The sequence below is a fragment of the Microtus oregoni genome, unplaced genomic scaffold (genome assembly GCF_018167655.1).
Source record: "Microtus oregoni isolate MIOR12 unplaced genomic scaffold, Mior012 000085F_ref0000168, whole genome shotgun sequence".
Lineage (NCBI taxonomy): Eukaryota > Metazoa > Chordata > Mammalia > Rodentia > Cricetidae > Microtus > Microtus oregoni.
Genome location: NW_024544551.1, coordinates 1328133 through 1355390, shown reverse-complemented (window position 1 = coordinate 1355390; position 27258 = coordinate 1328133). Strand labels below are relative to the sequence as shown.

Sequence of the window (27258 nt, the reverse complement as noted above, 5' to 3'; positions counted from 1 at the left end):
GATTTTTTTCATTAAGGAATATTGAATTTTGTTGAGGAAAAGACCTTTTCTGTCTTTAAATCTGTTTATCTGTTGAATTATACTTACTGATTGAGTATGTTTTATTAACTCTGTATTCATGGAATAAAATCAGCTTGGTCATGGTATATGGTCTTCTTAGTGCATTCTTGAATTTAACTTGCAAGGATTTTATTGAGTATTTTTGGACCTGTGTCCAACTGGAGAAATTGTTCCATAGTTTCCATTGTTTGTTATGCCTTACCTAGTTTTGGTATCAGTATAATGTTGGTTTCATAGAATAAGTTTGGCAGTTTTCTCCTTTCTATTTCATGGAACAATTTTGAGAAGCCTTTGGTGTTAGCTTTTCTAATTTAGCGGTGAAACCAGCTGCATCTGTTCATGTGTTGGGTGACTTTTTGCTACTGCTTCAATCTTATTTATTTCTGTGGATCTGTTTAGGTTATTTATATCCTCTTGGCTTAATTATAATGGGTCATATTTGTATAGAAATTTATCAGTTTTTTTTTTTTTTTTTTTTTAGTTATACGGATATTTATTTGTCTTCAACAAGGTAGGCCATGCTCGCCTGATCTGTTTTGAATCTTTCTAGTATAAACAGTCATGGAAGTTGTATGTAGATGCCTTTGTGTTAAAATTTGGTTTAGAACCAGTGGGATCTCTGGGACCCACACCAAGCCTATTTCTTCTGTTCTGTGTTTTGTTTCTTTGGTAAAATGATAATGGTTTTCCTTTTTTGCCTAATGTTGCATTCTTAACCTATGTAGAGTGTCAGAGCTAAAACAGGCAGAGCCTGCTGTTACTAGTTCTTTCCTCGTAAAGCTTGCACACAGTTTTTCCTTGTTAAGAAGATGTAAGATGTGACCTACTTGTTACTTAGTATCACACAGATTATGTGTTTTTTCAATTTCTTTCTTTTTTTTAATTGAAAAAATTTCCACCTCCTCCCCACCTCCCATTTCCTTCTCCCTCCCTCCACTCCTCTCCCCCTCCCCCCACTCCTTTCCCCCTCCCTCTCCAGTCCTAAGAGCAGTCAAGGTTCCCTGCCCTGTGGGAAGTCCAAGGTCCTCCCCCCTCCATGCTATCAGTTTCTTTAAGAAATTTCAGTTTCTGTCTTTGTGAGTTTCAATGTACTCCCTACTGGAGTACTTTTTACTGGAATCTGCAGTTTCCTTACATCTTTCGTTTCTAATTTTATTAAGCTGAGTCCTCCCTTTCTTTTGGTTAATCTGACTAGGACATTTTCAAAGAACCAACGCATCGATCTATTCTTCATATTCTTTATTTCGTTAATTTCTTGCTTATCATTATTATTTCTTGACATCTGCTGCCTTTAGGACTGTTCTTATTTGTTTCTTTGCTTTTAAGAACCTGAGATACCTTAGTATAAAACTTAAACAAAACTTTTTCAGTGTAAGCATTCATTACTACAGGCTTTCCTTCGTGACTTTGAAGGCTGGTGACAAAGACCTGGTGTTCTGATTATTTCTGCCTTTGTAGGTATGCTGGCTACTTTTGTGTCAACCTGACACAAGATTCTAAGAGAACAGAGCCTCAATTGATAAAATGCCTCCATAAGATCAGCCTGCAACCAAGGGTATGTAGGGCATTTGCTTAGTGATGGATGTGGGAGAGCTCAATCCATTGTGGATGGGGCCACCCCTGGACTGGTGGTCCTGAATTCTATAAAAAATCAGGCTAAGCAAGTCATGGGGAGCAAGCCAGGAAGCAGCAGCCCTCCATGGCCTCTGCATCAGCTCCTGCCTCTAGATTTCTGCCCTGTCTTCATTGATGAACAATGATATGACAGTGTAAGCCAAATAATCCTTTTCCTCCCTAACTTGCTCTTAGGTCATGGTGTTTCATCGCAGTAGTAGATACCCTAACTAAGACAAGATGGTACCGGTAGTGAGGTATTGTTATGACAGACCTGACCATGCTGGTTTGGAGAGGATAGTAGAAGAACTTTGGAACTTTGTGCAAGAAAAGCCATTGAGTTCAATATCTGATGAGATGTTCTGGAGGCGCTTAGCAGATAAGAATGTTGAGGGCAATGCAGTAAATGGAAGCAGGCTTATGAAGTCCCAGATGGACATTTAGAGTCTCTATTGGGGCCATTTGTTATCTTGAGTTAAGATTTTGTCATTTTGGTTAGCTGGGACTGACGAATCAGCTGTAACTAACAAGATACCAGAACAACTAAAGTGAAACCTCTGCTTTTACCCAATGCTGGTCAGCTGGAGCTGAAAATTAGTAGGGAGTAGAAAAAAAAAACCAACATTGTTGAGGTGAAATCTTCTGGGAAGTGTTCCTGAGAGCACAGAGAAGCTGTGTTCCAGACACAACCAAAACTGTGCCTCACTCTGGAAGATGAACTTGGTAGTGTAAGAATCACCCGTTTGATACTGGTTTTGAAGGCATGAATGAGTAATGGAGAGCAGGTGGCAACTGAAGTCTCAGTATCGAAGAGGTCAGACAGGGAAGTTGAGGCTTGGTACCAGGAAGAGAGCCTATATGAGGCATTAGTGAAGGTGCTGTCCAGCTGCAGCAGAAGATCCCAGCATCTTGGAGATGCCAGTACCATGGATGACCACCAAGAACAGCAGCAGCAGTGGAGTGGAGACAGCTAGAAACTGTAAGACAAGCTGTGTATGCTGAGAGCAGAGCCTCAACCCAAACCACTAGGAGGATCCCAGAAGATCATGAGTGAAACCGACTTATTTACACTCTTGGAGTTGGGTTTTGCTTTTATTTGATGGTGACTGTGCACTGGTTCTTCCCTCTTGAAATAAGGAAGTATTTAATTTTATTTCAATTTTACAGGCGCCCACAGCTGAGAGACTGAATTTTTAAAAAGAAATTTTAGTTTTTAAGAAAGACTTTGGTTTTTAAAGAGACTGGATTTTAATGTGTTTGAATCTGTAAAGACTTGGGGTTTTATACTATAATGTCAATGTCTGATCTTGGGGATGGTAAAGAAAGGAAAGGCTGTGACTTTCTAATGAGGTATTTTTGTGTCAAGTTGACAGGAGGTCAGTTGTGCTGGCTACTTTTATGTCGACTTGACACAAGCTTCTGTTTTGGCTTTTTGAGACACGGTTTCTCTGTAGTTTTGAGAGCCTATCCTGGCACTAGCTCTTGTAGACCAGATTGGCCTCAAACTCAGAGAGATCCACCTACTTCTGCCTCCCGGATGCTGGGATTAAGGCATACACAACCGCTGCCTGGCTTGACACAAGCTTCTAAGAGAATGGAGCCTCAATTAAGAAAATGCCTCCATAAAATCAATCTTAGTTGTTGATGTGGGGCTGCCCAGTCCATTGTGGGTGGGGCCATCACTGGACTGTGGCTCTGGGTTCTATAAGAAATCAGGCTGAGCAAGCCATGGGGAGCAAGCCAGTAAGCAGCACTCCTCCATAGCCTCTGTATCAGCTTCTGCTTCCAGATTCCTGCCCTGTTTGAGTTCCTGTCCTGTCTTTCTTTGATGATGAACAATGATGTGGACATGTGAACCAAGTAAACCCTTTCTCCCTAGCTTGTGTTTTGGTCATGGTGTTTCATGGAAGCAGAAGAAACTCTAAAGACAGTAGGTGAGTTGACATCACTGCCTTGTAGCTTTGAAGATCATTTGCTTTATATTTCTGACATCTTGATTACAAAAATGTAAAAGTTCTCTGGTTATGTCTATTTTGGATTTTATATGCTTTCTTATATTTGAATCTTTTTTCTTTCTTTTCTAGGTTTGAAGAAATTATGGCCATAATTTTCTTAAATTGATTCTCTCTGCTTTCACAGTTGATCTCAGCTTCTTCCTCTGTCTTATGGATTCTTAGGTTTGATCTTTTGATCATATTTTAGAGTTCTTGAATGTTGGGTTCCTTGCTGATATTTAAATGCTGTCTTCCATTAATCCTGTGCTTTCTTGATGGTATTTTTTCTTCTATTCTGTTCATGTCACTTTCTATGGTGTCTTTTTTGTTGGCTTTGCTTTTAGATTTTATTTTTAGTTTACAAACCCTTAGATTCATTTATTTAATGTGCATGAATGTTTTGCTTGCATGTATGTACACATGTGCCCATGAAGGAAGGAAGAGAAGTTGGACCAGATGGAACTGGAATTATGGTTTGAAGCCTCCATATGGGTGCTGGAAATGGAACCCAGGTCCTCAGTAAGAGCAGCAAGTACTCAAAACTGCTGGGCCTTCTCTACAGCCACAGATTTTATTTTTACATTTAAACAAGGATGATGGATACTCTTGGTTGTCACCTTGACTGCAAATGGAATTAACTGAAACCAAGTGGCTAGGTGTACCTGTGTGGGTTTTTGTTTTTTCTTTCTTTTTTTTTTTTTTAAATCTTAATTAAATCACTAGAGGTTGAAAGACTCACTTTTAATCTAAGTCTTTTTGAAGATTGATATAACTTCAATCTGGGCCACACTCTCCGGTGGCAACCTGTATAAAAGACATGGAAGAAGGAAGGGCTTGTTCTTTGTTTGCCCTTGCTCTTGCTGGCAAGTTCATTCCCTCACTGTCATTAGAGTGTACTTCTTCAGGATTCTGACATGAAGACCAGCTGAGACATCCAGCCTTGTGAGCTGAACAACTACTGGATTCTTGGACTTTCCATTGGTAGGCAGACATTGCCAGATTAGCTGGAACACAACCTGCATGTTAGTCCAATAAACCATATATATGTTCATTCTTTAAGTTCTGTTCCTCAGGAGAAACCTAATACTATATACGTATATGTGTTTGAGTGTAAACCTCAAAGGTATTGGGTCCCTTGGATTTGGAGTTATGGGAAGTTTTGAGCTGACATGGGTACTGAGAACTGAACTCAGATCTTCTGCAAGAGTAGTATTTGGTCTTATATGCTGAATCATCTTTCCATCCACTCCATTATTTTTCATTTTCAACTCTTGTTTTTCGTTTTCAATATTTTTCTTAAAAAAAAACACCTCACTTTCCTTGTTGAATTTTTTTAAGTTGCTCATGTTTTTCATCCACTCTTTCTCCCGTGTTGCTGATTTTGCTCTCTAGCGTCTGTATGTAGTTAATTTGCTTGGTTGTGTCCTCATTCAGGTCACTGACACTTTTTCCCAGAAAAGTTTTGACCTTGTCAGCTGGCATTTTACCCATGCCCATGTCTGTTCAGCACTTGTGGAATCATTTTGCTTTGCCTTTTTGTTTTTTGTTTCTGTGTTGTAATTTTTGCATCTGTTTTGTTTATCTCTTCTGGGTTTTTTTGTGGGGATTTTCTTACTGGGCAGCTTTTTCTAGTACCATGCAGAGGATGAAACAAACTTTTGGGGCATAGTGTTCTGTATTTTTTTTTTATCCTGGCTCTCATAGAAGTAGCCTTTAACCCACTATTTTATCTGGAAGTCCAGAAATAAGCCTTTACACTACTAAGTACCAAGGAATTAAAACGCCACAAAGTATGTATCTACTCTGAACATGGTTTCTAGGTGTGGCAGTAGAATTATATCCTTTACCACTTATGCACAACTGCTCCCAGGATCCCTCACTTCTAGGACTCCCCAGTTACCTCAGTGCCCCCTTGTGGGAGAATACAATTGAAAAACAATGATTCAATATTGTGAATTACTAGTTATCCACAGTGTAAACAAGACTGGGTTAGGGCGATAGCTCAGTCAGTAAAGTGCTAGCTTAGTGAGCATACAGTTCTGAGTTTAATCTCCTGAAGCCACATTTGAAAAAGCTGGGCCGTGTGGCATGATGGGACTCCCTAGGCAGAAAGAGTCTAGGAGTCAGAGGTGCTGGAGGACACCTGGAAAACAAAGCCTTCTAAATCAACATGGTGAGCACACATGTAAACTCAGAGAGATCAAGGCAGCATGCACAGGGCCTGCATGGGTTGGCAACAGATAGGAGACAAACCCCCACATCCCTAAATTTCCTGTTTAGTAAACTATGTTGGTCTTCTAGTCCTGTTAATAATACCATTTCCATTTTAAAGCTATATAAAACATTTTTAAAAATGTCTTCATATTGTTTCAGTTAATGAGGTACATTTGAACATTTTTGCTGTTTAAAACAACAACAAAACAGGGGCAGAAGAGATGGCTTAGTGGTTAAGAGCAGTGGTTGCTCTTCCAGAGGTCCTGAGTTCAATTCTTAGCAACCACATGGTGGCTTGCAACTATAATAATCAAACATTATTATATGCTCTTCTGGCATACAGACATACATGCTGGCCAAACAACAACCACCAAAACCAAAATAAAACATTTTAACAAAAGAAGGGTAGATAAGGGTTAAATGCTTAATTAGTTTATACCAATGCCTTTATAAAATTTTGGTAAGAACAACAGCAAATTTTCTATCTTATCTAAAAGCAAAGAGTGGAATCAAAGGGGAAAACAAGTAATGATTATTTCATGATAAGAGGAATCCCATAGAGCATAAGTCCTGCCATGTGAAAAAAATCTATAATAATGTTGGTGGCCAAGGGTGACGCTCCCAGCTGGGGCCATGGTGACATCCGGGCCCAGACTGCTGCCAAGGATCATATGTAGGTTCATGGTCCTATCGCACCTGGGATATGTGTTGACGTCTGTGGCCTAGGTTGCCATCAAAGGCCTCATATATGCCCGGTGTCTGGGTGAATACCTGTAGCCATGTTGGTGTCCAAGGGTTGTGCCTCCAACCAGAGCCATGCTAATCTGAGTGGCCTGCACTGCTACCTGGTGCCATCTGGGCTGGAGCTGCTGCCGAGGGTCACTTCAGGGTCGGTGGCCCTCAGTCAGGGTCTGATTTGATGTCCATGGCTTCTGTTATCACCGAGGCCCATGCACCTGGGGTCTGGTCAGCCATCTGAAACCGTGTTGGTGTCCTTGGGCTATTCTGCCACTGGAGTCATACTGGTCTGGGTAGCTTGCGCTGCCACTGTGGCCATGGTAATGTCCAAGCCCAAGCTGCATCCACGAGTCATGTCTGGGTCCATCATCCTGCTGCAGTTGGGGTCTGTGCTGACCTCTGTTGCCCACGATACCACAGGGACCACAGTGTTGAAACCAAGGGCCAATTTGAGCCAGCCCTGCCTTTCACCGGCCCTACCCATCACTGGCTACTGCCACCCAAAAGCTGGGCTGGCCCTTCACGGGAGGGCTTGGCTCCATACTCAGGAATGATAGCCTCATTCCTTATCTCCCCAGAGCCATCATTCATGGCCCGATGGCACAGGTGTAGAAGTGCTGGTTCCAGCCCCCACCTGAGTAGGGCAGCTCCAGTGGGACTGACAATGGCTTTGGGTTCATCCCATCCATGACCTGATGGACTGTGTGAAGTGACTGGATATGTGGCACCATGGCTCCAGGATTTCCATGAGCATGGCATGGCGGAATATGTGGGAGTTTTGATGAGGGTCCAGTGTTGATGATGTACCAGAAGCCAGAGAGAGATCTTGAACCAGACCAACAACTTATCACAATAAATATCTAAAGTAAAGTGGAACAGACAAAAGGGTATACTGCAAGACACACCACAAGCTCCCAATGCCACTAAGATGAATGAAAAGGTATTGGAGAGGCGGGAAAGGTGAAGGAAGGAAGTGGGCTTGCTCTCTAAAATAGTTTTAAATTTTCCTTTTGGGGGGCACTACAGCAGTGAGGAGCAGACGTGGAGGGGCTGGGAAATGAATGGGACTGGATTACATGATGTAAAATTCCCAAAGAATCAATAAGAAAATTGTGTTAAAAAAAAGCTGTAACAGTCATTCTCAGAAATATAGCATTTAAGTGTATTTGATGTGTTCATTACATTCGGATGAATAATAAAAATTTAACTGTATGTGTATATATCTTTACTTATTTCAATTATTTTTATTCCTATCTGTAGTTGTTTAAAATAAAGTGTGTGTGTGGGGGGAATGGCCCCAAAAGGCAAGTCATTATTGGGAGGTGTGGCCATGTTGAAGTAGGTGTAGTCTTCTTGGAGGAAGTATGTTACTATGGGAACAGGTTTTGAGGTCTCTTTTGCTCATGCTTTGCTCAGGCTGAGTCTCAGTCTACTTCCTGCTGCCTGCATCAACACATAGCAGCTATCTCTCCAGCACCACGTATGTCTGTACACTGCCATGTCCCACCATGATGATAATGGAATGAACCTCTGAACAGTCAGCGAGTCACCACAAGAATTGTGATGTTCATGGTGTCTCCTTGCAGAAATAGAAACCCCAAGTCACCATTGTTAATGATTACCCATTAAGTAAAAAAAATTGCAGAAAAGAATGAGAAGGTATTTAAGAAAATTCTCTCTACAACTGTCACAAATATAGAAATTCTGAATTTAAAAATATCACATAATGTAAAATCAATTAAACTGGCAGAAATACTTAAAATAAAAGCATGCAAAAAATCACTACATGATTGTTTATTTAAAATATGACTCTGGATGTAAATACATACGGGCTTACATAATATGTGGTTGTGGTTATTCATATAAACCCTCAATTAGAATGCTCAGTAGTTCATACCCAAAGCCTTTTGTTTAATACACATGATAAATTTTCTTTCTGATGGAAAGTGTTTAAAGCCTTTTGAATCTTGATTTGTGAAGAGATTACTAAAAAATAACTTAGCTACATCAAAGAATAATATTGTTTGCAATGTTGTCACAGATTTCTCCATGGCAAAATAGTCATGTATTGTTATTGCACAATTTACAGGTACAGGTTACTATGTGCATATAAACTCTCTATAATGACAGTGTTCTCATTGTAACTTGCTTACTATATTTAAAATTATGAAATATAATTTACAAAACCTGTAACAATATACTTTTATAATAAAAGTATCCTGAGGATATTACAAAATTCATTTACCAGCCCTTCATTTCTTTGCTTTGACTTTTTAATTCCTAATAGTTTTCCATATTTCTTTACATAAAAATGGTCATTTACAGTTCTAACTAGAACTAAATTTAAGCTAAGTAGTATACAACTGTCCCTTAAGACTTATCCCCATCTACTCACTGCCAGTCTCATTGGCTAAAAATCAAGTATTTATCAAGTTTTTATAATTCTGAATCAGAAAAGATATAGCATGAAACAGACAGAAATAGGGTTAGCAAAGTTATAAGCATTGTAAAATTTATATATTTTGGTCAAATTTTATAATAAAATAATGTATTTTGGCAAAAATAATAAAATATAAGGTTTATTTCCTATCAATGGTAGATCTGCGGGACACTGTACATTTGTAAATACTATTTAATTTGACTGCTTTCACAGTGTTTCTAAAAACACTGCTATACATTTTCAGAATTTTGAGACTAAATTCATCTAAGAAAAAAGAAAACTGAAATTTTAAGTAAAATATCTGATCATCAAAACGATGACAAATTCATAAATGTAAATGTCTGTGTGCCACATAACATCTTTATTGCCTACTAAGACTTATTTAACACTTTTAAAATAGTAATCTTGAAATTCTTCTTAAAAATGACTTTGAAAATTAAAGTGATAATTAAAAAAAACTTTATATAAGAAAATCACAAGAAAGGTTTTATACTTGTGGCAGTAGGTGTTATGGCACAAAACACATGAAAAGACTTATAGCTTCTGTTTGTGTATATACAATATCAAGTAAGATATATATATATACATATATACACATATGCACACATATATACATACAATTAAATACATTTACACACACATCTGGGGCTATAGAAGGGAACGAGGAAAACTCTAATGAACTCCTTGGCTCTTTTACACTGTAAGTCCCAATAGCAGTTTTAATGGAGATCTCTTACCTATATATAAACTTCTCACTATTAACAAGAAAAGAATTATGATGTCTGTGTGATAAAGCAGTGAAAGTGTGGCACCTGTCTTAAAGAGTTTTACTGTCAATAGAATTTGTGCAGTGGGGTCTGCAGAGGGTGTGTAACAACGAGAAAACAAAGTTCCTTTAACCCAATGACATATTTACTAAAATATACTATAAATAAGTATGAATACAGCATTATTTATACATTCTAACATTCTATGTTAGGCAATAGGATCTAACTCTGACTGACTTGTTAACTTTTAAGGCATCAGTGCATCAAGGGCAAAGCTCCATAAAATAAATATGAGGACAGAAAGCATTAGCCTATCCTTGGTACAGGGGATTACTGCGTAATGCATCTGTTGGCTACTTTCACAAAGCAGATAATAAATCATACACCCTCTTGTGAAGATGTTACAGCATCAATTTTACATCATTTTTTAACACCTCATTTAAAGGGCTAAACTGATCCGGCAGTATCCTCATTTTCATTGTTCCATCAGCTCCACAAGAGAAAATGTGATTTGCAGGTCCTGTCTCAATTTGCATGACTCCAGTTCCAATATTTCTAAAAATAGACTGTCGAGCATGTTCATTGATGAAAGTATGGAGAAGACTAAAGGTAGAAAGACTCCAAATCTGAAAGATATGAAGGACAAAATGAAAACCGGGGCTGGTGATTGACTCAAGAATCCAAAAGAAAATGTAAGCCTGCCTTCTTGTGCAGGTAAGACATTCCTACAAGGATGGAGAGTATTTGTATATGCTATGATCACAGCTTCCTGAGTCTCTATAGGCTGGATACAATTATCAACTGCTTTTATTATTATTCAAAGTCCATCCTGTAAGGGCACAAATTATTAGCAATGCACTGAAAATTAGACAACCTGAGTACAAAGAACAGAAACTTGCATCAGTGACTAGAAAGGTGTTGCTGTGTAGCTACTATGGGGTATTACTTCTTTATAATACTGAATACTCAGAGATCAGAAAAGATGCAAGGATGAAAGTAAACTGACATCTATGGCTCTCTACCCTGGTAAAGTTAGACAAACTCAATTACTAAAATTCTAAAATACTAAATTCTGAAAGTTTCTATTGTAAGCCCCATCAAGACAAATGTGACTGCTTTAAATCAAATGCCAAATGGCTTCTCTTATTAATGACTTGTGTGGAAAGGCTTTCAGGATCTATTTTTCTGGTTTGGAGATAACAACTTACTTTTTAATTTTTTTATATCTCTTAGGAAAACATCTGAAAAAAAACCCTCACCAATCCACATTACCTTTACATGAATTTGTTAGATTATACATCTTAAAACACACTGTACCTTTAAAACTTTATCTTTATTTGATGTATATGGGTGACTTACTGCATGTGTATGTGAAATAAGATGTGTGCTTGATGCCTAGGGGGCCAGAAGTTACAAGTGGTTGAGAGCTACATGTGGGTGCTGAGAAACATGGATCCTCTGCAAGAGCAACCTGTGCTTTTGATCACTGAGCCATTTCTCCAGCCTAGACTATATGTCTTTCAAATATCTTAAAATATAAACTGCAGAATCAGAGTAGAATCTAAAAATACGTGATCTAAATCAAAGTCTGTCCTACTCTAAAGTCCGTTTGAGGTACACTATGCAGGCACAGGGAAAAAGAAGATAATGCACTCACTACATTAGCTGGGACCAACATGGCCAACCTAGATGACAGTTAACTCTGCTTTACTACAATGAGATTTCCAGACCAACAGTGGGCAAAATGGCCTGCTTCCATCACGTATCTGATATCACAACACATCCAAAAAAAAAAAACAAACAAAAAACAAAAAACAAAAAAACAAACCAAAAACCAAAAATCTCCTTAAGCACAGAAAAAAGGGAGAAAACCCTATTCTGGGAAAATCCAGACCCATTCCTGGATTTCCCTGTAGATCACCTCCTGAACAATCCTTTCCTCCATTAGTTTTGCTCATTATTGAAATTACCCAAAATCCTAGCCATGTGACACTATTTCTTGAGGGTGTACTTCTACTTTATTACAAAACTTTTTCTCGGTTCTGTGCTTTGTCTTGTCTCTTATTCTTTCTCTGGAGGTGCTAAGCATCTGGACACTGTTGATGGAGGTCTAAATTTGTTCTTTCTGAAACAATGACAACCTTTACCAGCAGCCACAGGTTGAAATAAAAAAGTGGCTTCAAATCAGAGAAGAATAATTCTGCTGGGATTTATTATTTTTTAAAAAAGAGTACTTTGGGGCCGAGGAGATGACTCATTGATTAAAAGCACTGGCCACTCCTCCAGAGAACACGAGTTTGATTTCTAGCACCCATATGATGGTTCACTCCAGTTCCAGGGGACTCAATACTCTCTGATGGGAGCAACAAGCAAGTTATGTGGTGCACTGGCATATGGGCAGACAAAACATCCATTAAACACAAATAACAACATTTCCAAATTCTGCAGTTCTGTTTTTTTTTTTTTTTTTGGTGGTGGGAGGAAGGAGAGTTAAGGGGGAAGAAAACAGCCTATCAGTCCTAAAAGAAATTCATCTTATTTAGCACTAAGTATGCTCACATTCACGTAATGGATTCTAAAAATCAGATCCTTCAAATCTAGGCTTGCTGACCATTCAACATCCTGAAGACCAATTGAAACTGGCATACCTCTGTGCAATGGGCCCACAGAATCTTCCTCAAAATCAACAGGTATTTCTTAACATAGAACTTCACAGCTGAGTATTTTTAAGGTGGAATCTTGCAATATACATTTTAATAAGTTGTTCAACATTTTTAAATAAGCTGCTTAATGCTTTAAACAACTTTAAAATTTAAGTACAATAGATTTTGGTTATCTATGAACAGGGCTTATCTAGGTACATTCTTGAACCAGAATTATGGAATCTGAGTTGTTGAATATTATTATTATATATGAAAAAAGAGGAGCAATGTGGGGTATAGTTAACCTAGAAATTTAATTTAGTAAATATATCACCAAAAGAAGAGTCAAAACCAATTCTAATGTCTGAAATATACTAAGATCCACAGAAAATTTAAGAATTAATTAAGCATTTTTTAAAACAAGTAAAAAAGTAAAACTTCAAGTTAAAAATAATTCTATTTATTAAAGGGTTTATTAAATAGTAATTGGCACTGCTGACTATAACAGAACTAATATAATATGACTAGTATTTAAGTAAATTACTAAAATATGATTAAAGGCCTAAGTTTGTAATTTTTTTCCCATATTATTGATACCATGTTTTTACCTTTATATTGCCTTCTGCAGATCCTGTAACAAAGTATTCTTCAGTTGGATCAATAGCAATGGCTTTAACAGGAGAATCATGGCTCTGAAAAAGCTGCCTCTGTTGCCTTTGTCGAAGGTCAAATACACATGTGAAACCTTTTCTGCCACCTGATATTAGCAGCTGATGTTTGGGAGCATATGCTAAGACTGTGGCTCCATTATCATGGCAGGTAAAAGCTGAAGGTTTAAAAAAAAAAAGATTAAAACCACTTAGTGATAAAAGACCACAAGGTGGTCAAGATAGAATAAATTGAATGAATAAATAAATATTGGATAAAGATTGCTGTCCCACCTAAGGCAATTTAAAAACCAAATGCAATATAAGAAATAATTTGAGATACTAGGCATAAGACAACGAAGCATGGTCCTGGAGAAAAGGAAATATGGGTAGCCATAGTATTGTTTCAGCAAACCACCTACAGTGTTGTGGTCAGAACATAAGAAAAGGAAATTCAAGTTGAACTGGACTCAATACCAGCAAACGGTTGAATAGCATCTATTATTAAGTGTAATAATCTATAAACACTTATAAATATTATAAATAAAGCTGCCTAGAAAATTCCTGTTTAAGTCTTTTTGTAGCTTTCATATACTGAAAATAGTACATACAGATGGATCACGATCAGTCCATGTTTAACGTTATTAAAACTAAGTTTTTGGGGGCTTAGATGGTTCAGCGGTGAAGAGCACTAGCTGCTCTTCCAGAGGTTCAATTCCCAGCAACTACATGATGGCTCACAACCATCTCTAGTTGGATCTAATGCCCTCTTCTGGCATAAATGCATACATGCAGATAGTGCACTCATAATCATATACTTTAAAAAATAATCTTAAAAAATCTAAGTTGTTTTCAAAGTGGTTGTAGCATTTTCTGCTTCTGTCAGCAGTTGCAGTTTCTGTACACCCAACCAACACCCTGAGTCTTTAATTTTGGCCATGCTGGTGTAAATGATAACTTGCAGCGCACTGAATGTGCATTTCCTGATTATCTTGATTATCCTTTTATATGTTTACTTGCCATTTGAATAGTGAGAATGGGATTATTTAAAAGTCCTTGGAAACATTGTCATTTTGTTTTAAAAACTGTTTTTTTAGTATTATATGTAAGAATTCATCACCAGACCCAAGCCACGTAGATTTTTTCCGTTTCTTCTAGAAGTCTGCACTTTACATGAAGCTTTACAACCCATGCTGAGCTAAATTCTGTGAAAAGTGACATCTGTGTCAAAGATATTTTTGGTTGTTGTTCTATGTCACTATTCAATTGTTTTAGTACTTTATTTAAAAAAACCTTATTTTTCTCCATTGAATTCTTTTGTACATCTATCTGATAAAGTCTATGATATATAAAGTCGCCTATGAGGCTCTCTAGTCTCTCCAATGCTCTCGGTAACTTTTTAAAAGCCACTGTCACGATGTTTGATTATTGAGGCTTTACATTAATTTCTGATTATGTAGGGTGAGTCCACTGAATGTTTTTCTTCAGTATTTTGTTGGTTATTTGCTATTTTCTTATACACTTTAGAATCTGTTTACTGATATGAATAAAAGTTTGACTATATTTCATTAGAATTGTGTTACATCTATAAAGTTGGGAGGAATTGGTATTTTGAACAAAATTAAGTTTTCAAAGCTCTAAATGTAAGTCATTTTCTATATTAATTTAGATCTTTGAGTTTTTAAATTATATTTGTCCCCTTCTACATATATGTCCTGTGTGTATTTTGTTTGACAAATGCCTCAGTAGTTATTCCAGGTGTTATTATGAGAAGATCTTTTAAATTTCAAAGTATAGATATTCATTTAGTGCAGAGGACCAACTGGTTTTAGTGTACTGACCTGACACCTTGATGTATTCACCATATTAGTCTAGGTCCTGAGGGTCACACCTAGGAGTGCGTGTATGGTAGACAAGCACTCTCCAAATGAACTATATCCCCAGTCCAAGATGTGATAAGTTGTCTTCAAAACTTACCATGGACTAAACTATTGGCAGGTGCTACTAGAGTATCCCACAGACATATGTTTCTGAGAGGAGAAAAAAAGGGATTTCTTTTTAACCGACACAAAAATTAATAGAATAAAAAATAAGCCAAATATTAAACATGTGAACTTTGTTCAAAAGGTATATATATATATATATATATAGACACACTAGTTGTCACACTCAATTTAAAAGCTGTTAACTTACAAAACTGAGTTAAATTTTGATTAGCACATACCTATAAATAATAGTAACTGAAGGCTGACTATAGAAATTGCTTGTATATTTACTAATTTTTAATCTATCTGTACCTAACATAGACAAGTCATAGACGATGCTAGTTATTAGGTGGAATCTACTGAACACAGCCAGAGTCTACAGCCCTGAAGCTAGTTTTCAGTGCAATGTGAAGCTCACATCTGAGTTTCAGAAGCTCAGCAAACTCAGTGTGTCTGGATGGGCTGTGTGAGTATATGGAGGGAGAAGACAGAGATGTTCTTACAAACTATAAAGTTGTTCTGAGAGTCCTATTTTCTTTTTTCTTTTCCTTTTTGGTTTTTTGAGATAGGGTTTCTCTGTATAGCTTTGGAGCCTGTCCTGGAACTTGCTCTGTAGACCAGGCTGGCTGCAAACTCACAGAGATTGGCCTAGTTTCCTATTTTTTTGTTGTGAAAATGATAATACCTACCTAGTAAGGCCATGATGAAGACTAACCAAGTTAACTAAATAATACGGCCAATAAATAATTGTACCTTTTTCAGCTTCAAGTTTTCTGAATATACAGAAAATACAAAGAAATGTTCATTTTACAAACAACCAAATCCTTTCTCCTAAAGTATCAATATGAGAATATTAAAAATAAGAATGATTTTTCTGTAAGTGGTACTAGAATTTTCCTAGATTTATGCCACTGAGAATGATTTAAATAAGAAATCTTTATGATGAAAATTCTTAGGTCATAATTACTGAGACAAATAAATACACAACAACAAAACAATTTAGTTATCCACACACAACATTTCTGTTTCAGCTCCATCTCTTACCTATTGTCAGTAGAAAGACCAGCTGTAGCTATCAGAGAGGAGGAACTAACGAAGACAAAATCATTGGCTGTTTTGTTATGACACTGCCAAGCCTGGAATGGTTATAAACAATAAATGTTACTGTTGCTAGTAAAATTTCCATAATGTGACCATGCACTTTATGTCTTTAAAAAATAATTTCTATTCTTTTAACCTTCTGAACTTTAAAAAGATTAGAGAATACAATAACTCTCACGATAATTCTCTCCATCTCTTTCTGTAAAAAATACAAACAGTTAATGAACAGTCTTTTTCACTTTTGTTCAACCAACACCTTAAGAAGAAAACACAGAGGTTAAACTTCAAATAGTTACTTAGGTCTAGGTAGTGGGGGAAAAAAAAACAAGAAAAAAACTGTCTTACAAGAAGTCAGATACGAGGATTTAAGATTATGTTAGATGTAAATATCTTTGCTAAACTGACATTAATTGTTCAGAAACATTCAAACTTTTAAATAAAAGTAACTGTTCAAAAGTAATAAAAAGTTACTGTCACAAAATAAGAAATCTCAGAGAACTTCTGAAAATTCAATCAAACTTATTATGATCATTTCACCAATTAAAAAAAGAAAAGCAGTCGTCTCTCCAAAAGGTCAACTTGCACAGTTCACACTGTAGCCTAATAAAACGATGAGGCAAAGAGCAAACTAAGTCTTTCAAGAAGTCCTAGCAATGCTCCCTTGTGTTTATTTAGATCAATACTGAACTCAAACATTTAACCTCAGGTGAATTACCAGAATTATAATCTATAACCTTAATCATTTTCTATGTTTTGCTTATGTTTAGTTCTGTAAAGGAAATCAATGAAACATTTTTATTCTCTGAAGGCAAATTTTTATGAATTCTGCACAGACTTTAACAGATGAAAACAACAGGATCAGTAGCAGGATGCCCTTTCTACTTTGCTCATTAATAAGAGCTAAATACAGGAAAACAATCTGATAATTCTGTTGGTCTGCCAGTCACCTGAGGCTGGATCTCTGGAGAAACGGTGCTGGGCATGCCAACTTCCTCAACTTCACTCAGTCATTTTTATACACAACAGGACTAGTCTGTTGTAATATGTGACGAGTAGATAAGACTAGACATATTTTATTTATTAATTGTAATATTACTTGGTCAAGCACAGCTTTGATTTTTAAACATAAAGTCCATGTTTCATATATATATATATATATATATATATATATATGGAATATTTAACTTACCAGATATGGCTTAGGTATGCTCCCAGTAATTGGACAACATTTCCAGTTTGTTTGGTACAAACTTAAATATCCATCAGCATCAACAATTCCAAACTTTAAAAAAGAAATTAAATGATTAGTGTAAATAAAAAGCACACATTTACTCCTTATACCCAGTGTGACACATTATCTCTATGTTTAACATTGGATTGACCAACTGTTATCTTTTAATTTCACTTAAGGTTCAATCTAGTTTTGAGCTATATTTAGGTATCACTTTAAGAAAACTTGCAGTGTAGAAAGAAGCAAACATCAGACACTTGGTTAGTTAAACTTACACCTCCACATGTTGAGTCATGATATGTGCTTGGCTTCCTCCCACAAAATAAAGTTCAAAAAATGTTAAGAAGTTAAAAGATGAAGGCAAAATAAAATTTTAAGGAAAATAATTTGAACTCAATACTCATTTATTCTTACACTAATTAATAAATACTAAGTAGTATCAAAATTTAAAATATTTACCAAGTTTTAATAGTTATTTTTTCAATTTTCAGTGATGATTACTGAACATATTAGAGATTTTGATAAAATTCATATCGCTTATTTACTTCTCTAATGTTTTCTGAGAATTCTGATAGAGCTATTATTAAGTATATTAGCCTACGGCTTTTATATTTGCTATAGATACTTTCCCTACTATCTAATCCTCTTTTCTAGTTTTATGTTTTCTGGAGTAGAGCTAGGTTTGTTCTTCAGCTGGAATAAACATGGAATATATACTCAAATAGTGTTAATGAGCCACCAAATTTGAAATATAGTCTGGCTGGGCATCAACCTATTTCTCATTCTTTATCTAGCAGAATTCTATGGAAATAGTTCTACTAATTACAATTTTTTCCCTTTTAATTGGAATTGTTGAGTAAGGTGCACTAATAATTCAAAAGGGAAGGTGTTCCCATTCCTTTCACATTTATAGATTCTTTCTTTATACTTGAAGCAAAGACAAAATAACCAGGATATGTGCATGTACATTTATCAATATATCTTAGGCAGTCTATTTTGACTATAAAATTATATTCTTTGCATTAAAGAAATATTTTTAATCCTTCAAATACCACTTGCCCCTACTGTTTTGCTTTTGCTAAGGTATTTTCTAGGAGATATTTTCTTAGTTGGTACTTCCTAAACATACAATCACACTTGACTTTTAAACTACTTACGTTCACTGCCCCATTTTTGAGAATTAAAATTTTAATTTATAAAAACTATTTCCTGTTCTATGCTATGTCATACTAGCCTGTTTTATGAATATTACTCTTAAGAGTTCCTCATAGCACTTATTAGTCTTATTTTAGTTTTGCTGAGATCTTCAGTCTTTTGACTGCCCAATTCTATCTGCAATTCACAATCAAACCGATCACCATAACTGGGACAGATTGAGTCTTCTCTACCACTTACTCAGGATGCTTCCTAAATAAAGGAGAAAACATGCTTTGGTGTTGTGCTATTCGGTTACATCATGGGCAAAGTAGGAACACGAAGCTAAGGGGTTTATCAAGACACCTGGTAGGCAAAGAACTAAAGCTTGTTGTACTTTAAAACAGACGATATGAAGGACTGTAGCAGTGTTAATGTTGAAAAATAAGTCAGACTACGAAATCAAATTGTAGAAAGGTTTGAGTGTTATACTGATAAATCTGGGAAGAGGTACCTTGAAGGGTTTCTCAAAAACAAACAAACAAACAAAAGATACTACTTATTCTGTAGGTATTTAATTATGTTGTTCATAATATCACTTTATTTTGGGAAGACAATATATCAAAGGAACTATGGACTGACATGCATAGACTAGAAGCAACAGCACATCGCCAATGAAAATGGAAAACATAATACAATACTGAAAGGGAATACAACTGACAGCCCAAGTTGAATATTCTTATTGCAAATGTTTATACCAGAAAAGTGTCAGATTTTTGAAGATATTTTGATGTGCGAATCCCTTCTGTATGCTGTGAATATGACTGGTTAATTAATAAACAGGCTTGGCCTGTGAGCGTAGAGTTAGGTGGGGAAAACTAAACTGAATGCTGGGAGAAAGGAGGCAGAGTCAGAGAGGCCCTGTAGCCCTGCCAGAGACAGACGCAGGAACTTTACTACCCGGTAAGCCACAGCCTCATGGTGATACACAGATTAATAAAAATGGGTTAAATTAATACGTAAGAGTTAGCCAATAAGAAGCTAGAGCTAATGGACCAAGCAGTGAGTTAATTAATACAGTTTCTGTGTGGTTATTTCAGGGATGTGCAGCCAGTAACAAACAAGCGGCCTCCTACAACAGTATTTCTTTTAATAGTTGCACTTACTAATCAAGCACTTATAATCTGAAAATGTTTGAAATCTGAACTTTGTAAGCACCATAACTGAAACTCAGGGAAAAGAAAAGGCAAGAGATACTATTATCTAAGATTGTGTAAACTTTTAGTGAAGCATGATCCAGAAGACAAAACAGTAGGCTAATTTGCCTGTTAATTCCTATAAAAACATGCTTCAGGAAAGCAATTTGAAATAAGCAGCAATGTGAGAAGTAACAGACAATAAAGGGATGGTTTAGAGGTGGTTTGGCAAACTTCTTTAAAAAAACAAAACCTACAGTATTATTTATTCATGTGTATGTGTGTATGTCTGCATATGAAGAGGACAGAAGGGGTCAGATCCCCTGGAGCTAGAGTTATAGGCAGTTTGAGCTGCCAGATATCTTGGGTCCTCTATAAGAACAGGATGTGCTCTTAACCACTAAGCCATCTCTCCAGCCCCATATAATTGTTACATATACACATGTATAAATATATAAAGGCAACTTGCTGAGTCTGTTTAATATTGCTGTGTATATATGATTTTAGGGCTGACCATTTTGTAGTGGATAACCAACTACAAGGCTTGTCCCTAGAAGAGAAATTTTCCTACTCTCAGTAGTCATCAGTTGCCTATAGTTCTTTGTCTAGGGACCCCATGAAATTTTCTGCTTCCTCATTAGTTTGTCTATTGGTGTTGTCAATGTTTAAGGTACCATGTTGCTTAGCTGTCATGGGTATAACTTTCCTGTCATTTCTAAGAGAAACACTCTCACAGTACACCTCCTAGTATCATTTTTCTTAAATATCTTGTAATTAAAGGTTAGCCCACCATAAAGTCTTTGCCTCTTCAACTCTGCTAGATGAAAATACTCAAAGAAAACATAATGAACAATAGAATTCGGATTCGAAAAAAAGTTCTATAAAAGCTGTGTTGGTAACTAATCCAGTTTGCTGACCTGCCATTTTAGAGCAATATTACTAAGTGTTAAAGTGCATAAAAATCACAATGCAGATGGGTTAAGCAGATCTGACACACCACAAACTGTACTTGCTGCTTGGTACGGAATCATACTATGAGTAGATTCCAGGAACTAAAGAAATGGATTTCACTAATCAAAGAAATATAAGGGAAAACATTGGTCCTAAGAGAACATTTAACTTAATTTTAGTAGTGATATATGTGCACCACAAACCTACAGGAAGAATCACGTACACTTAAGTGTTCTTTGAGAAGGGTTAAAATATTCTTTTCAAACTCTCAAGCTAGTAAATTGATGCACCATCAAGCTTTTTAAAGAAAAGTAATTAATTTTCAATAGTACCTTATTTCCCTGATAGTTAAATCTCATTCTTGTAATTCTTGGATTGCCACCGGATCGAAAACAGGTTATTTGCTGAGAATGGCCCCATTCAAACATTCTGACACTCCCATCTTGAGCACCTGTCAGATCTGCATTATAAGATGACAAAAATTAAATATTTATTTTAAAAACTTTTGAAAAAATTCTTAACCCAATATTGAATTATTCATCAAAGAAGTACCTAGGAAATAAAGTCTATTTATATAAATTTACTTTGAGGTTTTATTTTATATAAGAAAAGTCACATGATGTACTTTCATTTGACTGAGAATATGTTTTCAAACAAAACAGTAGATACATTTAGATCACTATAAATTATGATTCTTCTCAAAATTATCTTAATGTCTTAAGAGTCTAAAATAAATATATTTTATAATAAACATTTAATAAATTACTGAGATTATTAAAGAATCAACCTTTATCAGCCATATTATTAATGTTAAAATTATGCATTTTTCTAAGACAAGGTCAGATTTAAATACCATAGTAAAGGAGAAATTTTAATTTAAAATTATTTTGATGGATTTATTATCTCAAATATATGCTAATGTCTGATAATACTAATTATACTATGGAATAAATAAGTCACTATTTTTGAGACTGATTGAGGTCATTTATATACAGCACTCAATATAACAAATGGCACCCAAATTATATTAATTATAACTGTCAAAATTAGTATAGAATAGGGATAATGAAAATCAGTATAGATAAATGCCCAGCAAGTTGCTAATTATGCTATTAGTTGAGTTTTACTAATACTTTACCAAATATCTAATAGCAATGAATTCAGGCTGTTTTAGAATATTTTGTCGTGTACTAGGCAGGGGTGTGAAGGCGGCAGCATAATGACTTGGGACTCGTTGAGGGGATGTTAACTCTTTTCCTTTCCTCCCAGGATAGCTGCTTAAAAACTGTTTAGGTTTTCCCAATATTATCTATAGTGCTAAAAACACTAATTGGGAAACCTCTAAACTATAATGGCTCTGGTGTATGAACAAATCTAACCACAACTCACTATAAACAGTAAGACAATAACCAAAGTTTCAGCTCTAATAAGTAATTTACCACTTCAATGAATCAAATTTCTTTCTGTCTTGCTTCTACAAACACCTTTAAATTTTTCTCCTACTACCTTAGTGTGACAGTTAATCTTTACTGCCTGGGTTTAGATTCATTTAGGAGATCAGTGAGGCACATCTCTCGGTGTGCTTGTGAGAATATTTTTAGAGGACATAAGCTGAAGGATATAAGATGTACCACAAATATGGGACGTGACATTTCATGAGCTGGGGAACCAGACACAATAGAAAACTAGCCGAAAAGGACAGCATATCCTATTTCTGTGGTTCTTAGCTGGCTTCCACTGCCCAGATTTCTGTTCAAGTGACAAAGGATTTAAGGCTCTGAAATAATGAGCCAAAATAAATGATTCTTCTCCTCTCAGCTGGTCCTCTCAACTACTTATTTGATGACAACATTGAGAAGCTAATGAATATCTTGGTAAAGCTTTAAACCACCTATAGGCTAATGTATATACATTAAAAGGACAAAAATAAAAAGTCAAATGAAATGAAGTCAACCCAAGATAAGAAAATAGAATCCTATAATGAGAATTGATCAAGATAATCCAAACTGAAAAGATGAGAGAAATGATAAACTCATTAACCAAAACAAAAACCTCTGTGGAAAGCCTCAGCAATGGAAGGGATCACATGGTAAACTATGTTACGGCTGGACGATAAACTAAAAGAATTGGCTCAATGAGTACAGGAAAAAAAAAACAAAGAAGAGAGGAGAGGAGAGAGAAGGAAGGAGAAGGAGGAGAAGCAAGAGAAGGAAGAGAAAAAGGAGGCAGAGGAGAAAAAAGAGGAGGAGAAAGAGAAGGAGGAGAAGAAGGAGAAGAAAAAAAAACAAAAGAAAAGAAAAAGAACATGGGGAGCGCTTCGGGACAGTGCCAAAAGACTTTAGGAAGAAAATGTAGACCATATTTGCTGGGTTTGATCATTAACAATGAATAGGTAGAATAGTCTCTCCTATTTATAAGACATAATTAGATAAACTGGTTATATTACCAAGGTTTTGACTAGAATGTCATACTTGAGAATTCACATAATCAGATATACAGCTTTAAATCATTAAGGTGATTTTATGTGACAAAAAAAGCAACTTGAAATAAAACTGGCCTAGCAACATGTACACAGTTTATATCATTCTCTTATATGTTTATCTTACAGCTGAATAAGGACTGTCTATCACTTCTGGAACCCAAGATATTTGGAGATCTTGGGAAAAAAGGAACCCAACTCTAGGGAGACAAAAACTGTTCTTCTGACTTTATCTTAAGTATCTCTTCATCTGTGTTACTTTATAATAACTTTTACAATAAAGTCTCAAACATAAGCCAAGTGTTTCATTGAATTATTCTAGCAGATTAGTCAAACCAAAGGAGAAGGTTGGGAGAACCCCCTGTATAGCCAGATGTATAGGGGAAGTGAACTAAGTGAGGCAGAGGACAAGCTTATGTATCTGAGCTCTTGACTGGCTTCTGAATCTAACTGCAGGTAGAGAGTGTCATAAGTTGAATTGAATTAACAGCACACCAAGTTTACCTTCAGAGTGGGATAACTGCCTAGGGTAGGGAAAAGAAAAACCCACACAACTTCCATAAGAAGTGTTGCTGAGAACAACAGAATGTATTTTCTCACTTAGGAAATTATAAAAGTATTATCTCAATTTCTAACAAAAACTCAAAAATAGTGGCTTAGGGTACTGGGAAAGTGGTATAGAGCGTGGCTAGCCCAAGCAAGGGCCTGGTTTTTTAGTCCTAGAAATGGCTTGTAATGTTTTTTTAAAAGATCTGGAGAAGAAAAGGCCTACTGAATTACCTGAGTTTCAAAGTAAGACTTTAAGAAATCTTATTTTGTTGCATTTGCTTATATAATATGCACTTATTCTTGAACTAACTTATTTCTGGGAGAATGTGTTCATGACTAAGAAGAAATCAAATGAGAAAAAATCCAAATAATTTAATTACCTTTAATTTTCTAAGTCTCTTTCTTGTCCGTTATGGAAATTCTCTCTTATAAGACAGTGATGATTTTTTCTTACCTAATACTTATAAAAATTGGTTTACTAATAGCTGTGGAAGTTGGGGATATCTTTTTGGGTCTGGGACTAATAACAGTTACTGCTAACTATTAATCTGGTGATTATATGTAATAGAGTTGACAGTATATTAGGTCCCTTCAGTATTTCAGGAAGGTTACAAACCTTACTGCAGAGGGTAAGAACATTTTTAAGCAATGCCAAATATGTTGCTTGCCAATATTATTTAAACTTTTCACATAAAATACCTTTTTTTTTTTTTGAAAGGGCCTTATTCTGTAGACCTGGGTGTCTCCCAAGTGCTTAAATCTCAGGTATGTGCTACCCACATGCTATGCTAAATGCATACTGACATCCTATTATATACACTTTGATGACTATTTTAGTTCTTTCTTCAAATTCTTTCCTCTTTAAAAAAATTTTTTTGAATTTGTATTTATATGTGTGGATCATGTTAAGGCCAGAAGAGGCTACCGGGTCCCTTGAAGCTCAAGTCACAGGAGGTGGTGAGCCCGACATGGGTGCTGGAAACCAAATTTGATTAAGTCAGCTCCAAAAGTAGCAGGGATTCTTAACTACTGAGCCATTTCTTCAGTCCCAGATACCTATAAAGTTGTAGGAACTCAACATTAAGGGAGTCAATATAATATTTTATTTCAATTTGTATTTGGTATGAGAAGTCATTCTCTTCATTTAAAAAATTTTTTTCAACCTTTTTATTTGACAAAGTATGCAATTTAGATAACATGATTATAGCACACACTGGAATACAGAGGAAAAGAACACAGAACTTTGTTAATTTTATTTTAATGGACAATTGTTTATGAGAAAGGCGGCTAAAATTTTTATATTAATTTGTAAAGACATGAATATCTCAATATACTCCTATAACTATTAAGGGAACGACATAAACACAATTTTTAAAACCTAGGATGATTATAAACTAACATATATATTTCAACCATCAGTTAATCAATACTTTCAAAATTTTTAAAAAAAATTTCATTTAATTTTGGCTAAAACAAAAGAGACTTGAGATTTCTTCAAATAAGATCTGAAAAAATATATTGATGGAGGAAGAGGAAGGTCATTGGCTAATAAAGGCACTGCCCTGGCCCATTTTATTGGTTGAAAGATAGGTGGGAGGAGTAGGCAGAACAGGACGCTGGGAGGAAGAGGAAGTGAGCTCAGTCTCGACAGCTCTCCTCTCAGGAGCAGACGCCTGAGAGAGACGCCATGCCCCGCTCCCGGGATGAAGCTCCGACCCAGGATGGACTAGGCTAGAATCTTCCCGGTAAGACCGGTTCTCACAGATTATTAGAGATGGGTTGATCGGGATGTGAGAATTAGCCAGTAAGGGCTAGGGCTAAAGGGCCAAGCAGTGATTAAATGAATACAGTTTGTGTGTTGTTATTTCGGGGCATAAGCTAGCCGAGCAGGCGGCCGGGGTGCTGGGAACGCAGCCCCGCCACTCTTATTACTTCAATATATCTCCTACTTTATAAGAATTTACTAATAACTCCTTTTATGACTGCTATTAACGTGCTTGATGAAAGACAAACTGATAAAATTAGTAAACATAAACTCATCTATGAAAAATAAGTAGGATAAAAATTCTTTCAATTGAAACTAAAAGTTTCCCATGAATTCCTTATACAATTTATATAAAAAAATGTAAAAATAAGACAATCATTGTTCATCATTGCCAACTTACAGTAAGGAAGTGTTGGATGTGATGTCATTCTTCTGACATTATTAATGGCTTTCTTAGTCATCTGGTAAAAGAAGAAATATTTTATAGTAACAATAAAAAATAACTAGAACGTTAAGTTGTAGAGCTGTATACATAGTTCAGTCATAGAGCACACCCTAATTATGAGTTATGTTCTGATTTAATCTTCAGCAACACACAGAAACATACACATAGTTCTACCTATCAGTTAGTTAATCAATATCTCCAGCGACTCCTTTTTTGGCTAAACCAAGAGAAACTTAAACATCAGAATTACTCTACTTTTTTGCCAATTGATCCATTTTAAATCATTTTTTGAATGATTTAACTATCCTGTTAAGTAAGAATAAAATAGCTATGTAAAATTAAAGGAAACTATAGCTATATGTTAGTTTACATTGTGCATCAATCTTGAGATTGCAACAATCTTGGTTGGTCTTCTGGATTTTAATTGTTTAACTAGTCTAAAGTTGTGGTGATGTGTGGCATTGGCAAGGGTAGCAAAAAAAGCAGGCCATCAGAATGGTAGTGACAGGAAGAGAAAGATCCCTGTGGATGTGTTCTAGTCCAGAACAGAAGCTGCTGTTAACAAATACAGTACTGATCATTCAGTAACAATATAAGATCAATTCTCCAGACAACAAAACCTTGATGAACTTATGACTATTACTTTAAACCTCACATCTAAATCCCTTTATTTTGTTTGGGGGTAGGGTTGGGAGAGACAATTTTTTTTTAAAAAAAGGTTTTATTTAATGTTAATTTATGTGCATTTGTGTTTTGCCTGCATTTATGTCTGTGTAAGTATGTTGTATCTCCTGGAACTGAACTTACTTGTGGGCTGCCATGTGGGTACTTGGAATAGAACTCGGATCTGCTGGAAGAGCAGCCAGTGTCCTTAACCACTGAGCTATCTCATTAGCTACAGAGACAAAATTTTGTTGTATAGCCCAGGCTCACCTGTAACTTGCACATCGTGCATCACCCTCCTGAGTGCTGGGATAATTATAGGCATGTCCACCATGTCTACCAAATCCTATGTTCTGAATTAAATATGTGTATAAAGGTTCTTAGTCTTTCTTTTACCTTTTTGTTTGTGACAAAATTATCACAGAAAAATAATAAAACACAGATTATAAGTTTTTCTGAAAGCAGGTAACAGAAAATAAAGAAACCATTGGTTATTTGAAAAGATTAATATAAAACAAACCACCTTATCTTATTAGTATTTTTTTCTTGAGAGAGGAATAGGGGTAATCATGAATCAGAATGACTTCCAATTAAAAAGCTATTAAGATGGTAATTCCCTATTACTAAAGACAATACCTATACA

The 27258-nt window shown here is 35.8% G+C and overlaps 1 protein-coding gene across 4 annotated transcripts in view; it reads right to left on the bottom strand.

Annotated features, from left to right (window-relative positions):
- Nucleotides 1–8399: 8399 nt before the first annotated feature.
- Nucleotides 8400–27258, bottom strand: part of LOC121441937 (dmX-like protein 1) — a 143667-nt gene continuing 124808 nt past the window's right edge. For all 4 annotated transcript variants that reach the window (XM_041643338.1, XM_041643339.1, XM_041643340.1 and 1 more), the window contains 7 exons: nt 25908–25968; nt 21047–21174; nt 17392–17484; nt 16146–16237; nt 15094–15146; nt 13078–13295; nt 8400–10453 (listed from right to left, as the gene is read on the bottom strand). In XM_041643338.1, coding sequence (XP_041499272.1) covers nt 10229–10453; nt 13078–13295; nt 15094–15146; nt 16146–16237; nt 17392–17484; nt 21047–21174; nt 25908–25968 — 870 coding nt within the window. In that variant the 3' untranslated portion in view covers nt 8400–10228. The remainder of the gene's footprint in view (nt 10454–13077; nt 13296–15093; nt 15147–16145; nt 16238–17391; nt 17485–21046; nt 21175–25907; nt 25969–27258) is intronic.